The 20,867-nt window shown below is 48.0% G+C and overlaps 1 protein-coding gene across 4 annotated transcripts in view; it reads left to right on the forward strand.

Moving 5' to 3' along the window:
- Positions 1 to 20,867, forward strand: part of LOC309438513 (phosphofurin acidic cluster sorting protein 1-like) — a 91,607-nt gene that overhangs the window by 49,094 nt on the left and 21,646 nt on the right. For all 4 annotated transcript variants that reach the window (XM_082050026.1, XM_082050029.1, XM_082050027.1 and 1 more), the window contains exon 2: positions 13,564 to 13,651. In XM_082050026.1, the coding sequence (XP_081906152.1) occupies positions 13,564 to 13,651 (88 nt within the window). The remainder of the gene's footprint in view (positions 1 to 13,563; positions 13,652 to 20,867) is intronic.

Here is a 20,867-nt window from a genome sequence, read left to right on the forward strand (position 1 = left end):
CCCCAGAACAGAGTTAATGTTTTTAATTGCTCTGGTCTGAGAGCCAAGGACATTCTGAGTGCTCTCCACAGGTGTGAGGCATCGATTAAGGGGGACATAGATGAGGCAGACCTAGATTGACATCTAGACTTATCAATAAGGATATTCCATCCCATTAGCATCATGCTTCGTATTTAAGGAGAATTAGGATCTTCTGGCTAGCTTTGGTTGGAGTCAGGACAGAGGCCTGTTCAGAGGAGCTCTGTTTGGGAGTTTCTTTAGTTTGGCCTTTTGCCATCCTGCTGTTTTGCAGAGACCTCTGGGGCTTTTCTCTCAGCCTTTTTCTCTCTTCTCTCTCCGGGATCGGCTGTTCGGAACCAGGTGCTGCTTCCTGAGACTGGATGCTTGTTGCGGACAGAATTTGTGAGGAATTGCATTGAGTATATTTTTATATTCTGTTTTCATTTTATATATAGTCGTAGTAGTATGTTAGTGCTATTTCATTATTTTACTAAACTGTGTTTATTTCAATGCAAGTTTCTCCCTTCCTCTTTGATTCTCTCCCCTATTTGGGGACTGGGGGCAGGAGGGGAGTATGCAAGTGGCTGTCATGGTTATATTGCTAGCTCAGGTTAAACTACGACAGTGCCCCTACCTTCAGGCATTAGGGTGGGTTGTCTGATGCCTTTACAGCATTTCTGTTAAAGAACTGCCAGATATTTCTCAACCAGGCTTTTCCTTTGAGTGGTTACCCTATTGGTATGTCCAGATCCTGGGCCTTTAGTTAAGTTTGCTCCCCTGATGTTGTTGTCCCTAGGCTTATGTCCTTCTCTTAAACATTGTGACTGGCTAGAATTTCAGAGTCACTTGCAGTCTTATTGCTTGCTCTGCTTACACTTCCTCTGTGTTAGACAGACTCAGATTCAGAGGTGTCCCCTCATGGCTGTTTTCAAAACTTTTCAGTATTATTCTGGGCTTGAATTAGCTTTTATCTTGTTTATAGGCTTCTTTTACAGTTTGACCAGTGAAGCAAAAAAGCCACATTTTTGTCACTTCTGCTTCAGTTGGCTGGTGCAGAGGTGCCTGTGGGCCAGTCCCAAGGTATGTGCACTAGCATACATTTTTCTAACAGGCTATGTAGAAGAGCTGGGGATGACTCATTTCAGAAACGTTTAATGACCTCCTGTATAAAATTCAGAGTACTTTAGAAAGAAAACAGGGACACTGTATCTGAACATACAGGTTTGACTTGGCCAACACATGCCCAGATAATGGGTATAAAGGAGCACCTCTGTTGTACCAGGTGGTTTTGTGTGCACTTATTATGCAGGAAATCCTTCACTTCAGCCACATATTCCCATGAATTTGTGGGAAGGATTGCGTGATAAACCACCTGTCCCTCTATTTTCCAAATTCTCCAATAGGCACTCTGGTGCTCTGGTGAGCACTACAAAAATTTGCTTTGAAGAGAATGGTTGGTAGGGTGTTGAATTTTTCATGTGTGTTACAAATTAAAATGTTCTTGGCCAGAGTGTCTTTGGATGGCTGAATGTGCCCAGTGTGGCTGTAATAGAGGATGTGGTGAGGAGGTGCACCAAGTTATTCACAGATCCTTTTGCTAGACAAAATGTCTGTCATCATAGGTCTTGGCTTTGCTTCCAGCTTGCTGAGATGCTGAATGGGCACAGTGATCCTTGGAAACAATGTCCTTTTCCCCTGGGACAGTGGCTGGAAGTGAGCAGCTCCAGGTGCACAGAGTATCATCTGCTCAGTCTGTTTGCTGCTTGCTGGAGCCCCTGGGGCCTGGTCGTCCTGTCTGGAACTGCCTGACACTGCTGAGCCCAAGCTGGAAAGCAGGGGCTATGCCTGTTGGGCAGCCTGGTGGCCTGTGGGGTAATCTGGTGGTGGCAGCAAGCATGAATGACTGCAGGCAGTGCCTGGAGAAGTCCTCAATGGGAAACTGCCTTTTCTCTGGCCTGCTGGAGCTCAAGCTGCTCCCTGGACACAGTTCCTCTGCTTTGGCAGGGCAGCTAGTCTGTGCTTCTGGATGCCTGTTCCCAGAGAGCCTGATCTTACAGAAGTGGACCTGAGCACAAGGCACTGTTCTATTGCTGGGGTTTTCTGGTAAATACAATGGTACCACTCAGCTATGGATTGAGCATGAGCCTTCTCATTTCCAGTATGCTGCATGGGTTGTGTGGCATCTCTGCCTCAGAAAAGCATGCGTGGTTGGGTAGAAACAGCCCAGCAGCTTTTGATGGCAGTGGTGTGACAAAATGGACGTCTCTGCCAGGAGGGGCTATTCCGAAGCTCACTGACAAGGAGAAGCAGCGCACACTAGAATATTTGCAGGCATCTCTGTGCTAAAGGGAGAACTGTTCTATAGCACCAGGTAAGATGCAGCTCCTTGCCATGTGTTGTGAGAGATAGTTCTGGTTCGTTTGTGACAGTGACAGGTTGGAGCAGCCCATAAGGTCTTTCTAGGCAGATCTCACAGTTTCCTTTACACCATCTGATCTTGCTTTTGACACTGAATGCACAGAGTGATTGTTCTCCCATGATTTTAAAAGCTGTCCTTTCATAGCTCCCCCACTTTTCAGACAAGGGTCCTTGTGTTGTATGTGGTCAGCACAGTGGCCTCACTAGTCTAGACCAGTGGTTTAAGAGACCTATGTATCAGAGAGGTTAAAAACCTGTTGGGAAACTCCAGGCAGAAAATTCAAGCTGACTTTTAGTCAGTCTTTTTCATCCTCCTGGGAAGTAGTCCACAGAGACACAGAAGTCTGAAGTGGTGGGCGAAAAGCAGTGTTTTCAGCAGCACTGCAGTATGGAGGTACAGGTGGATACACAATTATGAACTGTTTAAGAGGAAAAGATTTAAAGCAAAACTAGTGGGGAAACCTGTGAACAGAGGCCGAATACATTTGGGAACACAGGACAGCAAATTTATTGAAATAGTAGTGTTCCAGCCTGTGCAGATCCTGGGGACGATAATACTAAGCCATTACGCTTTGGTAGGGCATTTTTCTGTTGCTGACTTTTTCTAGCACAGAGCAGCATGACCAGACTCTAAAATGACATTATTAGGTGCCAGGTTTTTGTATCTGACCTGAATCAAATTAAATGTTAGCAGGGAAATAATTTTGCAACATGCAGTTTTTCCTCTCATATTTTGAACCTGTTGGGCAACTTCATTTAGTGTTTATGGAAGAGCAGAAGGAAAGAAGTTTAAAAACCGCATGATTAGTGCAGGGAAGCCTCACAGCCAGCAAAATGTGTCAGTTCAAATGTTGAAGCTGCAGCCCCATCAGAGTGGAGAGCTGGCCATTCTCTACCTTGTTATTGGCATTTGTTCCTTGTGTTTTGTCATAGTTATATTGCCTATTTGGCCAGGCTGGAGGCTTTTGGAGCAGAGCTGTCCTGTGTGAGGGAAGCATTTAGTGCAGTTTCATATACAGGCATGAAGCTGCAATAAAACCGTAGCAGCCTGGCTGGTAGCTGTGCTGGGTCCAGGGCTGTGCCGGTACCATCAGAGATGGAGCAGCTCTTCCCTACAGTGGCTTGGCTCAGAAAGGAAGTGTTGAATAGCACAGAGGAAAGCTGGATGTGCCAGAGGCTGTAGTGAACAGTGCCTTTACTCTCCATTCGATCCCTCCTAGCTCATGTGCTCTCCTGGGCAGAGTTCTATATTGAATTCTGTCTGGAGAGAGCAGACTTGCTAAGAAGGAGCGGCAGGAAGAACCCTGCCGATGCTGACAGGCTGTAGTGATCTGTTTGCTGTTGCCAAGGTTCTGTACTGACAGCATACAGAGGCACCGCTCATCCTGCCTGGAATTTGTGGTGCTGGGTAGGCCTGGAGCCACATTAGCAGCTGCTTTTCCTCCCACAGTGGGACTAGCTGCACGGGCAGGAATGACATCTGAGATCTGGGTAGGAAGGATGCATGTCTTGTGTGTGATTTGTTATGCCGGCTAGCTGTCATGGTTTAACCCGAGCTAGCAATGCAACCACGATAGCCGCTCACTCACCCCCTTCCTCACCCCCCTCCAATAGGGGAGAGAATCAAAAGGGAAGCGTGAAACTTGGATTGACATAAACACAGTTTAATAAAATAACAAAATACTAATACACTACTAGTAAATATATCTATAGATAGATAGATAGATAGATAGATAGATAGATAGATAAAAAAAAAGATACTCAAGGCAATTCCCCACAAACTCCATCCACACTAAACATCCCAACCAGAACTCCCCTGGCTGTGCCCCAGAGCAAACTGGAGCGAGAGAGAGCAGAAGAGAAGAGCAAGAGAGCAAACTGGAAGGCCCTGACTCCTTAAATAATTAGCATGACACTAATGGGATGGAATATTCTTATTGACCAGTCTGGATGTCAGTCAAGCTCTGCCCCATCTCTGTCCCCCTTCCTCGATGCTTCACCCCTGTGGGCAGAGCGCTCAGAATGTCCTTGGCTCTCAGACCAGAGCAATTAAGAACATTAACTCTGTGCTGGGGTGTTATCTCTTGTTCTCAAATGAAGTCCAAATAATGAGCATGCTAGCTATGGAAAAGAAAGTTTTCTAACTGCATGAAGAAAATTAACCCATTTTCAGTCAAACCAGCACACTAGCAAAACATGTGGGAGCTCTCTAGTCCACAGCGAGGGTGAGTCAGGAAGTGGCATTTCTAAGGAGAAATCAGTCCTTAGGTCAAGAGGTGGCATTCAGGTAATATGTTGATTTAGCTGTCTTTCTGTCTACTGTGTACAGTGTCCTACACTGAGCCATCCTGAAAATGTGCATAGCAGCAAGCACTTGTGTACTAGGCATGAGTCCACAACACAAACAGCTGCTGTCCAAAACTGTGGAGCTCTCTGTAGCTATGGAGCCTGCAAAGGACAGTTGTGCTTAGAAAAATCTGACTGGGAATAGGACAGGAGCATTTAATCATATAAACTTATCTTTTAATTGCTTCCACTATTGCATTTGTATTAGTCTGAGAAAGCCGCATCTGTCTTGTTTAGAAGCAATGTGCATGGAGAGATGCTGGCATACACTTGCCCACGTGACGAGGCGTGCCCCAACCTCAGAGAACAGACCAGCAGCCTTCAGAAGGAAAGCACGTGTTCTGGAGTGGTCGGCTGCACGCCTGACAGTGGGAATCCCAGGCAGCTTTGCTGGGTTGAAGTTGTCACTGCTGTCTGTGTGTAGTGGGGATGCTGGATAATGGGGAATACTCACGGAATCACAGAATGGTTGGGGTTGGAAGCGACCTCTGGAGATCATCTAGTCCAACCCACCTGCTAAAGCAGGTTCACCTAGAGCGGATTGCACAGGAATGTGTCCAAGTGGGTTTTGAATGTCTCCAGAGAAGGAGACTCCACAACCTCTCTGGGCAGCCTGTTCCAGTGCTCTGCCACCCTCAAAGTAAAAAGTTTCCCCTCATGTTTAGATGGAGCCTCCTGTGTTTCAGTCTGTACCTATTGCCCTGTCCCTGATTTGGTGTATGGCCTTGGCCAAGCATTTGTGTGAGAGCTGTTTTTCCATTGCAGCTGGTCTCGCTCTGTCCTGATTTGGGATGCCATGGCCTCTGCAATGGCAGTGAGGAAGCCATGCATTCTCATGCCTCTGTTTCATTGCCCTGCTGCTTGAAACAGCCCACCCTTCCTCACTATGCCACGGGCAGCAAACAAGCAGGGCAATCTTGATGTTAGCACTTGTCCTGAGCAGCCATTCTTTCATCAGAAATGCAGTACTTTGAGTAGTTCAGATCTTCTTCCATATGCACTACCTGCCTGTTAACATTTTGGCAACACAAAAGCAACTGAAAGCCTGTAGTAGATATATAATAGCTTTCAGAAGAAATAGTACTATGTACCCTGAGCACAGCGCTGCTGTTGGTTTATCTGCCTCTTCTTGTGTTACTCCCCACGTTTAGGGCTGGTATACATTCAATAATTCATCTTGACTGATCTCTTTTAACAAGGATATTTCAAAAGCAAAACTTGTTAAAACTTCGTGAAAGAAACATAGGGGCTGGTCCAAGAACAGTTTTGGCTGCAGTTTGGCTACAGCTATCATATAGCAGTTTCGAAAGCCCTGGAGAAGAGGATGGCTTTGCACATCATGTTAGGTATTTAGAAATATTTAGATCTTATCTAAGTCCAACAGATCTCTTCTGTAATGCAGAGTGAATCTTATATATTTGAGACAAAATAATTGAATCCATTTACTGGCTGTGCTCAATCTTCCCTCACACCTGGCTGCTTTCACACAGGTAGCAAGCAGCTCTGATAGCTGTTGCTGGTGATCAACAGTAGCTACTGCTGCTGGCTGAGACATGCACATGGTCTGTCAATGTTCTTGCCCCTTCTCTGAGCCTCTCTTATCTTGTAGGTGCATTTAACCCAGCCTGGTATGTCTGCTATGCCTTGTCCTAACTGTTGTATCTTTTTGAGGTGTGACTTGTTCTTTCCCGGGCATCTGCTGTGAGCAGCTGTGCCATCTCAGCGGTACCTCAGTACTATGAAATATATATCTGAACACAGAGGAGTGCTAAGAGCTTGTGACAGGAGGGCAGGCTGTTCCCAGAAGGCCCCTGTGTGGCAGTCAGAACTCCTGGGCAGAACCGTGCATGGTCCCTGCGGGACACTGTGGGAAAGCTGCTTTTGAGTGTGTTTAGTAGAGCAGCTGGGTGCAGCAAGCTCAAGGGCAACTCACTGACCAAACCAAAGATCATCTGCCCAGAGATTAAAGAGTTACACAGTTTTCCAAGGGCTGATCAGAGCAGGGCATGCCTGATAAATGGACATACACTGTGAGATGGTGACCTTTCATGGACTGCCTAGTCAGATGAGAACAGTGGGGCCCGTTGGGGTAGGCTTTCTCTCCTGTGAGGATAGGAAAAATGAAAAAATGAGGTGCTCCAACTCAATACAGTGGTGCTGAGGTCCCATTTAATGTGTTGCACTGGCAGGTCCTGCACTGGCCTCTTTGAAAAGAAGCTGCAGTCTGTCTCGAATGGCTATCCCAAGGGCATATGCTAGCCAGGACACAAGACCGTGAGGAGGACTCAGGGCAGCTGTAGGCAGCTGGCCACAAAGACAAGGATAGGTGGACGTATCTACTTGCAGGACACTGTTTTCTTCCCGTTGTCTCTCATTTGTCCTGACTGAGGGTGCTGTCTTGCTCTTGGTAATGTATACCTTGCCGACACTGGCATTCTTTGCTGTTCCCAGCATGCCATTGCCCTCAGTCCTCCTCCTGTGTACTGCAGCCAGCTTGCTGCTGTGGGGAGAAGGAATCCCTTCTCAGCATGGTCTTTACATTTCTTTGCTGTTATAACCCTCAGAGACAAAAGGAAGAAGAGTGTCAGCTGGTCCTCCAGAATGTCTGAGCTTTGGCCTTGGGTTTGGTCTGTCTAGGGGCACTTGGAAGAAGGTAGGATGATGGAGTGGACTGGTAATAGTCACCTGGGAAAAAAGCCTGGATTTCCTAAGGCAAGCAGAGCCAAAAACTCTGAAATCACAGAATCATAAAATAATTTGGCTTGGAAGGGACATTTAAATGTCATCTAGTCCAACCCCCCTGCAATGAGCAGGGACATCGTCAACTAGATCAGATTGCTCCAAGCCTTGTCCAGCCTGGCCCTGAATGTTTCCAGGGATGGGGCATCTACCACCTCTCTGGGCAACCTGTGCCAGTGTTTCACCACCCTCATTGTAAAAAATTTCTTCCTCATGTGTAGACTGAATCTTCCCTCTTTTAGTTAAAAATGCTTTACAGGAAATAAAGGGGTGTAGCAACCTGGGGAGTTTTGTCTTCCTGTCCCTCATGCTTTGGGATTTGCTTTTGGAAGGACTCTGGGAAATTGGGATAAGTCAAACCTACTGCAATTTGCAGTAACAGAAGTGAGCTCTGGACCCAGCAGCACAGCAGATGTGTGTTATTGGTAGCAGCAAGCTGCAGTCAGCCAGGACACTGGGGAGCCAAAATGCCTCTCTCAAGGCAAGAAGATGGTTGCTACTCAACACCAGCCGTTGTGCTACACATCACCCTGCGTAGCTTAGCTGGGGGACCTGGCATTTGGTGGCCCTAGCCCTCACTCTTTCTTTGGGCACCCCAGAAGGGTGCTGTCACAGATTTTGACCTCTGCATCCTACTGTGTTACACCACTTCAGCACAGCTTTCTTTCCTTGCCCTTCCCAAGCTGCAGCAGTTGCAATTGCTGGAGGGCAGAGAGGCAAGAGTGTGCTAGCAATCCTTGTGTGCTGTCGTATTTTCCATGGGGGAGGCTCTCAAAGCAGGCTGATGGCAGCCTTCATCCCAGCTCATCTTAAAGCATGTAACTAGCCCACCTACCTGTCCTGATGCCTGAACTGCAGAGCTTGATGAAGAGCCTGCTGCTGACCCAGTTCATCACTCCTGTTTGCTGGGAGGAGGGACTTCGTTTCTGAAAGTGGAGTAGGTCTCTCTTCCCCTCTGTGTGCATCAGTGGTGTCTCATGCATACACATCACTTACAGCTCAGGGAGTATCTTGTACTTCAGAGAGCTATGACAGAGTGCATTCCAGCCAGTATCTCACTGCTCGCATCCCGTTTGTGTGCTCTTCCCTTGGCACCTGCTTTGGCCACTGTCAGAGGTGAGCTGTAGGGCTGGACACCCCTCTAAAACTTCTCTATGAGACTAGCCAGTCTGAAGAGCATCCCCATCGGCCAGAGTGTCTGGTCCTGGTTACCTTCTGCCCTCTAGTGGATGGCGTTGAGGGAAATAGGTGCTGCACAGCAGGGGTGCAGGAGTGTCCCATACCTTGTGAGCCCCACTGAATATCTGGCATTCTCTCCAGAAGCCCAGTCTCAGAGGTTGGTATCTCCTTGAAAGGCAAACCTGAGCTGTCAAACTCAGAAAAAATATTGAGGAGCTGATAAACTGCTGCTATTGAAGGCTTAGCCCACAATTATGCAGCTAATGAGGGTGGTAGCATTGATGAGGACGTGTGGAGGGCCAGTGCTGGGAAAGGTGGACATGCTCTAACATTTGTAGGTGGCATGTGAGCTACAGGCAAAAAACAGGGAGCCAGACTGCTGCCACACAAGGAATTCAGTGCAAATGTTCAGGAAAATAATCCTGCCCAGAGAATGAGCTGCCACTTACCTGTAGCCAGTAAGCCAAGCACTGAACAGCCCAGGGTGCCAGCAGGAGAAATGTACCGTGTCTATTCAAAAGCAGTGTGAGGCCTGCTATTAAGGTTTTATATCCTGTTAGTGGCCATATATACCATTCAGAGAGCCCTCGTTGCTGCCTTACTTTAGACTACCCTTCACCTTCAATGAACAATCCCAGTAGAAGTGCTCCTTGGCACCTCTGTCTCCCCAATGCCTTTGCCCTGTGCAGAAAGAGATGTCTGAGGTTCCTTGTTTACAAAGAGCTCAAGCTGCTTCTCTGCCAGGCACCTTTGCCAGTTTGTGGTTAAGTTTTGGAGAGTTGTGCAACTCCAATTTTGCAGGGTTCCTCTAGAGCTGCTGCTCCCCCACTGTGTATGATGTGCCTCCAAATCTTTTCTACTGAGGTAGGTAGGTAGGTCAAAATTGTTCTCCTCTCCTTAACAGTTGCTCTCAGGCTTATGGGCAAAGCGCTGCTCCTCCTGTACTGTGCACAGATGTATTTTCATCCTGTTTTCCTTCCCTCCCTGCCATCCTTGGGAACTGTACCTCTGGTTTGTATTCCCCCAGCATCAGGGGCTTTAGAGATGTGTGGAGTTCACTGAAACATCAGCCTTGAAATGCAACAGTAAAACTAGCTGCTGTTTGTGTCATCTGTGAGCAGCAGTCACCTGCTGGGACAGGAGGTTGGATGAATTTGCAAACAACAGCTGGAGCGAGTGCTTTCCTGATGACACTGAATTTCACAACATGCAGATGTTACAGGAACTTTGCTTTTCAAGAGGCCAGGTTGGTGATGGTGTTATAAGTGTTTCTTCAGACTTCAGAGCAAAAACTCCACATTTGTCATTTAACTGGAGAGGAAGGAAACAGCTGGGAAGCTGCAACCTGGAGCAGGAAAAAAAAAAAAAAAAAAGGAAAAATGTGCCTGGAATGATGCTTTGGGGTGTTTTCAAAGTATGACTTCAGTGTCTAAGACATACTCTAGAAAATTGCATACTCAAATTTTCTAATTTTACTTTAGAGGTTTTAATGTTGTCAAACAGTTAACTCATGACTCATGAGTTCCTGGGTTTGCTTCTCTCTCTCTCTTTTTTTTTTTTCTTTTCCCCCGTCAGTCTTATTTTGGGGTGATTGCTTGCAGTTCGTAATCTCGACTTCAAAAGTCAGTGCTTGCTTAGTGAAGCAAGAGTGTCTGTCTGTCTGTGTGCATGTGTGTCAGTGCACTCTGTGCCTGCTCCTTAGCGGGAGTGGTGCTGTCACGATGCAGGTGTTTGTGTGTATGTGCCTGTGCTCTGTTTCATTACCATCATCTTAGCTGGAGGTGGTGGCAGTGGTGGAGGTGTGCATGTGTGTATGTGAACATGTACTCCTGCTTGTTATCTCCTTGGTCAGCAGTGTGTGCTCCTGCTTGGCACCAGGTTGAATAACAAGGTAGAGCAGAGTGAATTAAACATAGGAGCTACTTTATTTTGTTGCATGCTTAAAAAGCCACAATCAAGAAAGGGGATTTTTGGCTGACTGGCCATCCCAGTTAGTGGTGGAAAGAAGGCAGCATTTTTGAAGATAATACCAGGAAACGGTGAGTACCTCTCACCAGTAAAGGAACAGCAGTAAAGTGTAGGAGTACTGGAGATCCAGGAGCCTGTCAGACTGTCTCATTGAAGCTCATTTTCCTTGTTGCTTTCAGTCCTTGTTCCTGTCAGGGTGTTATACAGTCTTGTTAACCACGACTCAATATAAAGTCCTTGCAGTAGTTCCATAGCTCGAGAACAGGTGTTACTTATCCTGTTTTAATTATATGAGCAAGTAGATCCAGATTTATAACTAATCTACCAAAAAAGTTCAGTGTTTTGGGGGAATCACACAGTAATCAGTTTTGGGCAAGTCCATGTGGTAGTTGCCATGGGATTTGGCTGAAGTGTTCTGCAAAGCATACTGTAGATCAATCCTGTCCTACAGAGATCTGCAGGGATTAGCGTGGGACCCACTGCTGTCTAGTACTGGTGCCACACATAGTGGTGACACGGAGCTGGGTGATGCGGGATTTGGTTAAGTAACAGATCAAAAGAGGGTAATCAGGGACAACCAAGATGCTAAGGAGCACCCTTTTAAAAATTGTGGGCTCTTGTGCTGCAAATAAGTGCATTTAGACTCCAGAATATGTGTGCTAATCCCTGTGGGAAGGGTAGTAGTATTTTAGAAAGCACTGTTCTGGGAAGGAGTTGGAGTTGCAGGGTACAGGCTATACCTGAGCTAATGAGATGTTTGAGTGGGATAAGAGCAGAAGGTGGAAGGGGGAAACCTGCATGTGGTATGGGAAGAACCAGGGGCAGTGTACAGGATCTCCCACTGTGTAAATGAGATCTTGAAAACTGGAAAGAGGTAAAAGAAGAATAAGAAAGCTTTAAAGTGCCTTATCAGAGATAAAAGGGCTACCCAAGTGGGCAGAGCTGATCAGTATGCATGTATTCTTCTTTGAGGAAAAATATCAGGTACTGATGGGAGTCCTGAGTGCCTCAGAAAGGAGCATGAAGAGCTAATGAGTGGACTAGTTCAGATAAGGAGTGTTTTTACAATGAGAACAATAGCCAGGTAGAATTATAATCTTTCAATATCCTCAGATTGAGACTTGATATGTCCTTGTGGAAGTTTTAATCTTTTGGGGATAACTTCTCCAATGCAGGTAAATATTATGACTAGATAAATGCTTCTATGGAAAATTAGCAGATGGTTCTGTCTTTGGATTAGACATTCAAGCCTCATTCCTCTCTGTGGCTTGTTTAGGGACCAGAGACAGTCAAAGTTAGCACTAGTTAGTGACAATGTTAGCTAAGCTTAGCCTCTTTGCAAGTTCTTCCTTAGTACATCTGGTGTGGTTGCTATACCCCATCTTTCTGGCTAACACTGAGTCCTGCCCTCCCGGCCCTAGAGGTGGCCTCCTTGTCTTTGGCCATGCTTCATGAGGAGCTCACTCCTAACCTTGCCTACATATTTCTGGGGAGAAAGAAGCCTGCCCTAGATAAGATTTCTCCCTTTTCTACAAGCAGAGGCTCAGAGGGGAAGGGTGGACAGAGATGGGATCACTGATTGCAGTGCTGGGGTGTACAGGCTGAGGGGGCTTTGGCTGAAGGACTCCAGAACATCTAGCAAAGAGATGGGTAGAGCTTGCCTGTGCTCCCAGGGTCCTCACTTCTGGTGTCCACCATGCCTGGCTACCTAGCATCAAAGGACTGAGCAGCAGGGTTGCAGTCACAGTCCAGCAAACCTTCTGCACCAGCTGAAATAATTTTAGCAGGGTAAGCAGGCACATGGTAGGAGGAGAGTCCTTGCTAAACCCTAAACCTGCCCTGCAATATGGCTGTCTATGCTTCCCTTTCCACTATCATTCTACTTCTGGGCGGTTCTACACTGTTGCTGTATGTTAGCATAGCAAGAGCATGGTTTTTTCCTTAAAAAAAAGCGGGGGGGGGGGAGGCAAAAAAGCAGGGAGGAATAGATTTGGCCTTCAGAGAGCATAGCGTGTCAGACAGAAATGCATTTGGTAGTGACACATCTGTTCTCCAGGAAGGGTGGCCTAAATCTCAGGTACAGCACAATGGTATCCACAAAAGTCCTGGGTACTGCTGGCTGCAGCACTGCAGACATTGAGCATAGCACACAGAGGCTAGCTTGCAAAATGTGTGTGCTCATGTTGCTTATTGTAAAAACATGTTTGGCCTGTGCTCCCTGATACATTGTTCCTCACAAGTAGTCCCTGTGGGAGTCCTGTTGCAGGCTCCTAGGCAGGAGATCAGGGTGGCTGGCCGTCTCACAGGCACTGACTAATCCTTCAAGCAGCAAAAGTAGCTCTTCTCACTCAGCCTCAGGCTCCTTTTTGGTTTTTTCCTGGAAATGCCACTTACCGTGCTGAGTCTCCAAGATTTGAGGCTGTCAGGGTGGCTCTGCAGTATGAGGCTTCCCACAGGGCACCTGCCCCCAGCTTCCCGAGTTATCTCTGTGGTACTGTGCAAGAGAAGAGCCAAGTTGTGATGTCTGCATGTGAATATTTGCCTTAACTAAGTCCAGGATAAGAGTGGATTTAAGTGCTTTGGTTTATAAATAAACAGCGCTGTGACCAAGGTAGATTTAAGCAGAGCTGGCAACAGGCCTACTTGGGAAGGGATCTCTTTACCACATGGCCTGCTGTTGGACTTCCTGTTGCATGCTAATCCTTTAAGCCTGCTTTAGCTCTGTTAATTTTCCTTCTTTCCTTTTTTTCCCAATGGCCTGTCTCAGTGGCGCATGAATGCCAGTGTTCCTCCGCCAAGCTTGTGCCTACGGCTGGGCCAAGCATCCAGGCTGTCTTCCGAGCACCGGGTACCATGTGGCAGGGCCCCAGGGATGGTGGTGCCTGAATGTGTCCCATTCTCTCTGTCTTACAGGCTCTGCAGTCTCCGCCTGAAGAAACTCACGGTGCTGAAAGAGCTGGACAAAGAGCTGAGCTCCGTTCTTATTGCTGTCAAGATTCAGGTAGGCTCCTTTCCTTGCTGCTGCCTGATAGCAGCAAGCCCATCCTTGTGCCCTCTGTGAAGTGCTGGTTTGCATGCCACTTGCCTTGTGCCCACCCCTTGCTTATGTCTTGGTTAGCATCCATAGGTGGATTTTGGCTCTCAGGCAGGTGGGAATGATGTTCTAGGGACAGCAGAAAGTTGCTCAGTGCTGGTTTATGTCAGGAATCAATTTGGTTAGGCCTCTGCACCAGGACATAGTGCATCTTGCTTCCCTGCCTGCCTCAGCCAAGGCCTTCCTCTCAAGCTGCTGTTCAGAATTTGGCATCCCCTACTTCACCATTCCCAACCCTTTAAACAGGCTCAATGCTGGGTGTTGCCCCCCATCTGGATCCCCTCCACGGGGAGTGAAAGGTGGGATGGGAAGCATGCAAGGGATCAGTGGCTCTGTGCATGACTTCTGCTGACACTTGCACCCTATGTGATCTCACTGCTGCATCTGCTGTCCCCTCCCTTTCTCTGTGCATCTCTCTAGGCCTTGTGCCTCTGCTCTGAACCAGGCAGAGGGAAGGGGAGGGGAGAGGATCTTTGTCACCAAAGGAAGAGGGAATTTGCCCCCATCCTAGAATATATATCCTCCCCCTACCTCTCTGTAGCTGGTGGTGAAGAGATGGGTCCCTGTAAGTGCAGGCACTTATTTTCTATCTGCCAAGGGACAGTATGGAAGCAAGATGCCTCTTGAGTATGCTGTGTTTGCCACAGCTCCCCTAACCCAGCTGAGATGCTGGTGTCCTTCATTCTCGGCAGCGGGCAAAAAAGCTGCTGATGCCATTGAAAGCTGTGGGGTGGGAGCTTTGTGCTCCCACAGCGCACTTTGTGCTGCGCACATCAGGATCTAAATCCTGGATTAGTGCTGGAAGCTGCCGTATTAGTGGAGCTCTGGGAGCTGGAGTTTGCCTTCGTGGCAGACCTGATTCACTTGTGCAGAAGGAACTGAAAGTGAAATGTTTGAAACCTGGGGTCTGGAGTGAGGACAACAGGAAGGTGCTGTGGTCCACACACTGTTGGTCAGTGTCTCAATGGTGCTGTTGAGGAGAGCTTTCAGCCCTGAGACCTGTTGCCCTTCTTGGGCAGGAGGGGGCTACCTGGCCCCTGGACATGCAGGAGCAATCAAGGCTGGGCCACAGGTGCCAACAGCACAGGACGGGGGGGCTGGGAGGCAGTTGGGGGCTGTGGGTCTCACATGGCTGGGAGGGCTAGGCTGGTCCCTCACTCCTTTTATCTCCTGCACTGTCAGCCCAAGCTGTCTGTGCTTCTCTGGACTGGAGAACCTTGGGCTCCTGTGAAGCCACCTTATGCTGGGGATGCTGTGTGCTGAGCATGTACATCCTTAACTGCCCCGTCTCTCATGTGCTGCAAATATGAGACTGTAAAAGAGACTGTGCAGTGGGACTCCAGCTCTTTCAAACTAATCACCCCCATCCCTGCCACAGGCCAACCTTGCACCCTCTTGGCAAAAGTCACAGACCTTAGTAGTGACTGTTTGAGGCCACAGGGGCTCTTCACTACAAGACTCCTTTCCCTGCCAGTGAATAGAGGCTGCATTCAGGATCTTAATCTAAACATGATTGCCCCCTCTCTTTGTGGCCACATACCCATGGCTGCATGCTGACACGCTGCTGTAGGCTTCATGCAAAGCTGAAGGAAACTGGAGGAGCATGCTTCTGCCTGGTTTAGCCTGTGGCTCAGCACTCTCTGTAGGATGGGGCTGTACCTGTGTGCCTCCACAGGCTGCTTCCACTTGCCTGACCAGCAGCCTTGGCAGGGTTGGGGACTGCTGAGCCCTCCTGGAAGACAGATGGAAGTGGTAGGCAGCTTAAGCACAGCCTACCTACAGAATGGCCTCATATGGATCCGTCCCTCCTGCTCCTCTCCTAGGTAACAGATGAGTCATGCTAGCAAGATGCTGTTTGAAGGCTGCCCAGCAAGTGTTGCCATTTCCATCTTTTGGATGGAAACAGCCGATGCATGTAATTTATGGAGGACCTGCAGGTTTCCAATGGGACAGCTGGGGACTAGTGGAAAGGGGAACTGTATTTTCTCTCATTTCAGGAGCAGCTCCGTTGGGTTAAGTAAGTTGCCCATCAGGAAGTTGCTGCTCTGAAAGGCAGGTTGCATGGAAACAAAGCTCTGACCCTGCCTGAGTGCGGCTGGCAGCAATACAACAGCCCCAGCACTGGAGACAGTCTGCTCAATGAAGGTACATGACCCAAAGGATAGTGTGAGCTGGTCTGGAATATCTGATCTTCTTCCCATAGTGATCATGCCTTCTGGTCTTAAAAAACACCTTCCAAGTGTGCTGTGTTCTGTTATCTGCTCTTTCATCTGAAAAGACCTCTGTCAAAAGACTAAGGGAGCTTGCATTGTCTATAGAACATAACCATTTCCCAGAGTTGATTTGAATATTTAATGTTCAGTGGCTTCCAGTGAGATAAAGTCAGAACTACTGTGAAAAAGGGACTTACTCTCATATCACTTGAGTGGTTTTTAAACCTCTACCCATCATTATTTGTTTTAAAAGACTGGAGAGGTCATAGAGCATTTCCTCCTGTGGATTGTTCAGCATGTTCAGAATTAAGAGATTCAGATGTGACGGGCTCAGCTCCATAAAGGTGCAGATATCTGTCTTGGCATCGTAACTGTTCATGATGTGAAGGGAAATATAGTAATCCTTCTTGGCAGAGGAACACCTAGTCTTGAGCAGTGAATAGAGGAAACAAAGATGAAAACAAGCCCCATCACTCCCAGAACTTTGAACTCCCATGATAGGTGCTGTGGGAGGGATGCAGATCCTCCTGCAAGGTGCTGGCAGGATGTGACTGGTGGCTCAGGTTCAACTGTGGGTGCTGCTGTAGAGGGATGATACTGGCAGCTCCCGTATTGTAGACCACAATGTGTACTACGGAATAGGCCAGGCTGAAAACCTCGCTTGCCTTTGCCAACCCTCCTTGCTGCCCTGGTCCTGCTCCCTGCAGGAACTTGGATTTTTTTGCTCCTTCTTGCCGTGCATGGAAGGTATATACAGAGTTTTCTGTCTAAACCTCACTCATGCTTTGTTTCTAATCTTTTTGCAACCACTTGTAGGATTTTCCTCTTCTACCTGAGCAATCCCAGCTACCCTCTAAATAACTGTTTGCAGCTTTGGTATGCTCTTCTTGCCTGAACCCTGTGTCTTAAACAAGACCCATCAGGACAGATTTGTACCTAAAACTGGGCATTGACACCAGTGTAGGGTTACCCCCTATCCCTTTCTGCAGAGCCTGTCCTGCTGTCTTGGGTTCTTCCAAGGTAGCAAAGTCACAGGATGTCCTAGGGAAGGACTTTGCTTTTGCCTTTATTGAACCTCATGAGGTTTGTATCAACCTTATTAGAAATCCCAAATTCTTTTTAACTCTCTGTTGTTGTTAGACAGGTAGTAGCCTCCAGGTGCTAGCTTCTAATCTGTTATTTGGAACAGTGGTCATTTCTGCTGGGTTGTGGTTTGCTCCAGAAGGTGATCAGTATTTGCTACGGCATATGTGAGTCCCATCCATTTAGTGAAACGTGGTGTCCCCAGAAACAGCATCTTCAAGAAGAATAATTGCACTAGTATGTGTGGTTTGATGAATGAACAAATCTTTTGGTGTATAATCTCTCTGCAACAAACAGCAAATGCTAAATGTGCTGAAGTAAATGGTCACTGCCAGAGTGACTACCTATGATCTCTTATTAAAGAAGAGTTCAGGAAGGAAGACTCAGTGCATTCTTGGCCAGGAAAGCTCATGGGTGGTGAAGGGAATCAGCTCCACCATCTCTCTTCAGTTTTAGGGAGACCACTTAGAGGAAAGTCTCACTACTTTCCCTGATGTTTGCTGGAAGGACCATTCAGCCAGCCAGCCACAGTCCAGGAGGTTCCTCCAGTGCATTGATGATAACTTCCTCATGCAGATGGTGGAGGAGCCGACTAGGAGAGGTGCACTGCTGGATCTCATCCTCACTAACAAGGAGGGTCTGGTCGAAGCGGTAAAGGTTGACGGCTGCCTGGGTTGCAGTGACCAGGAGATGGTGGAGTTCAGCATCTCGTGTGGCAGGAACAGAATAGCAAGTAGAATTGCAACCCTGGACTTCAGCAGGGCTAACTTTGGCCTTTTCAAGCAATTGCTGGGGAAAATCCCATGGGCAAGACTGCTTGAAGGAAAAGGGGCCCAAGATAGCTGGATTGCATTCAGAGATTGCTTCTTCCACGCTCAGGATCAGAGCATCCCCACACGTAGGAAGTCAAGGAAGGGAGCCAGGAGGCCTGCGTGGTTGAATAGGGATCTGTTGGGTATGCTCAAGCAGAAGAGGAGAGTTTACAGGTCATGGAAGCAGGGGCTGGCCACTTGGGAGGAATATAAGGCTGCTGTTAGAGGATGTAGGAAGGCAGCTAGGATAGCCAAGGCCTCCTTAGAATTACAGCTGGCGAGAGGGGTCAAGGACAGCAAAAAGAACTTTTTCAAATACATAGCAGATAAAACTAATACCAGAGGCAATGTAGGCCCACTGATGAATGGGGTGGGTGCCCTGGTGGCAGAAGATACAGAGAAGGCAGAATTACTGAATGCCTTCTTTGTCTGTCTACTCTGCCGGAGGCTGTCCTGGGGAGCCCCGTACCCCTGAGACCCCGGATGAAGCCAGGTCAATGGAGGAGTTTGCTTTAGTCGATGAGGACTGGGTTAGGGAGCAATTAAATAGTCTGGACATTCATAAATCCATGGGTCCAGATGGGATGCATCCGCGGGTGCTGAGGGAGCTGGCTGAAGTAATTGCTGGGCCGCTCTCCATCATCTTTGCCAAGTCTTGGGAAACGGGAGAGGTGCCCGAGGATTGGAGGAAAGCAAATGTCACTGCAGTCTTCAAAAAGGGCAAGAAGGAGGACCCGGGTAATTATAGACCGGTCAGCCTCACCTCTGTCCCTGGGAAAGTAATGGAACAGCTTATCCTTGGTGCCATCTCAAGGCATATCAAGGATAAGAGGGTTATTAGGGGCAGTCAGCATGGCTTTACCAAGGGTAGGTCATGCTTGACCAACCTCATAGCCTTTTATGAGAATATAACAAGGTGGATGGATGATGGCAGAGCGGTGGATGTTGTCTACCTTGACTTCAGTAAAGCCTTTGACACAGTCTCCCACAGCATCCTCACAGCTAAGTTGAGGTGTGGTCTAGACAATAGAGTAGTGAGGTGGGTTGCAAACTGGCTTAGGGAGAGAAGCCAGAGAGTCAATGGTGCGGAGTTTAGTTGGAGGCCAGTATCTAGTGGAGTGCCCCAAGGGTCAGTGCTGGGGCCAATATTATTCAATATATTCATTAACGACTTGGACGAGGGAATAGAGTGTACTATCAGCAAGTTTGCAGATGACACCAAGCTGGGAGGAGTGGCTGACACGCCGGAGGGCTGTGCTGCCATCCAGCGGGACCTGGGCAGGCTGGAGAGTTGGGCGGGGAATAACCTAATGAAATTTAACAAGGGCAAGTGTAGAGTCCTGCATCTGGGCAGGAACAACCCCAGGTTCCAGTATAGGTTGGGAGATTACATATTAGAGAGCAGTGTAGGGGAAAGGGACCTGGGGGTCCTGGTGGACAACAGGATGACCATGAGCCAGCACTGTGCCCTTGTGGCCAGGAAGGCCAATGGCATCCCTGGGTGTATTACAAGGGGAGTGGTTAGTAGATCGAGAGAGGTCCTCCTTCCCCTCTACTCCACCCTGGTGAGACCACATCTGGAATATTGTGTCCAGTTCTGGGCCCCTCAGTTCAAGAAGGACAGGGAACTGCTGGAGAGGGTCCAGCGTAGGGCAACGAAGATAATTAAGGGAGTGGAGCACCTCCCTTATGAAGAAAGGCTGAGGGAGCTGGGTCTCTTTAGTTTGGAGAAGAAGAGACTAAGGGGGGACCTTATTAATGTTTATAAATATATAAAGGGTGAGTGCCATGGGGATGGAGCCAGGCTCTTCTCGGTGGCAAACAATGATAGGACAAGGGGTAATGGGATCAAGCTGGAACACAAGAGGTTCCACTTAAATTTGAGAAGAAACTTCTTCTCAGTAAGGGTGACAGAGCACTGGAACAGGCTGCCCAGGGAAGTTGTGGAGTCTCCTTCTCTGGAGACATTCAAAACCCGCCTGGACATGTTCCTGTGCGACCTCACCTAGGTGTTCCTGCTCCAGCAGGGGGATTGGACTAGATGATCTTCCGAGGTCCCTTCCAATCCCAAACATACTGTGATACTGTGATACTTTGCACTATTGTTGGGAACAGTATTGCAGATAGCTCAGATTGGGCCTCTTGAAAAGCAAGAAGGGTTTTGCTAAAGCTTTGCTTTGGTGTCAGTGAGAAATGTAATTACAGAATCACAGAATGTTAGGGATTGGAAGGGACCTCAAAAGATCATCTAGTCCAATCCCCCTGCCGGAGCAGGAACACCCAGATGAGGCTACACAGGGATGTGTCCAGGTGGGTGTTGAATGTGTCCAGAGAAAGAGACTCCACAACCTCCCTGGGCAGCCTGTCCCAGTGCTCTGTCACCCTCACTGAGAAGAAGTTTCTTCTCATATTTAAGTGGAACCTCCAGTTTATAACCATTGACCCTTGTCCTATCATTGGTTGTCACCGAGAAGAGCCTGGCTCCATCCTTGTGACACTCACCCTTTGTATATTTATAAACATTAATAAGGTCACCCCTCAGTCTCCTCCAAGCTAAATAGACCCAGCTCCTTCAGCCTTTCTTCATAAGGGAGGTGCTCCACTCCCTTAATCATCTTTGTTGCCCTGCACTGGACTCTCTCCAGCAGTTCCCTGTCCTTCTTGAACTGAGGGGCCCAGAACTGGACACAATATTCCAGATGTGGTCTCACCAGGGCAGAGTAGAGGAGGAGGAGAACCTCTCTGACCTACTAACCACCCCCCTTCTTATATACCCCAGGATACCATTGGCCTTCCTGGCCACAAGGGCACAGTGGTCATCCTGCTGTCCACCAGGACCCCCAGGTCCCTTTCCCCTACACTGTTCTCTAATAGGTCATTCCCCAACTTATACTGGAACCTGGGGTTGTTCTTGCCCAGGTGCAAGACTCTACACTTGCCCTTGTTATATTTCATTAATTTTTTCCCCGCCCAACTCTCCAGCCTCTCCAGGTCTCGCTGAATGGCAGCACAGCC

Source organism: Streptopelia decaocto (genome assembly GCF_964273445.1).
Source record: "Streptopelia decaocto genome assembly, chromosome: 3".
Classification (NCBI taxonomy): Eukaryota; Metazoa; Chordata; class Aves; order Columbiformes; family Columbidae; genus Streptopelia; species Streptopelia decaocto.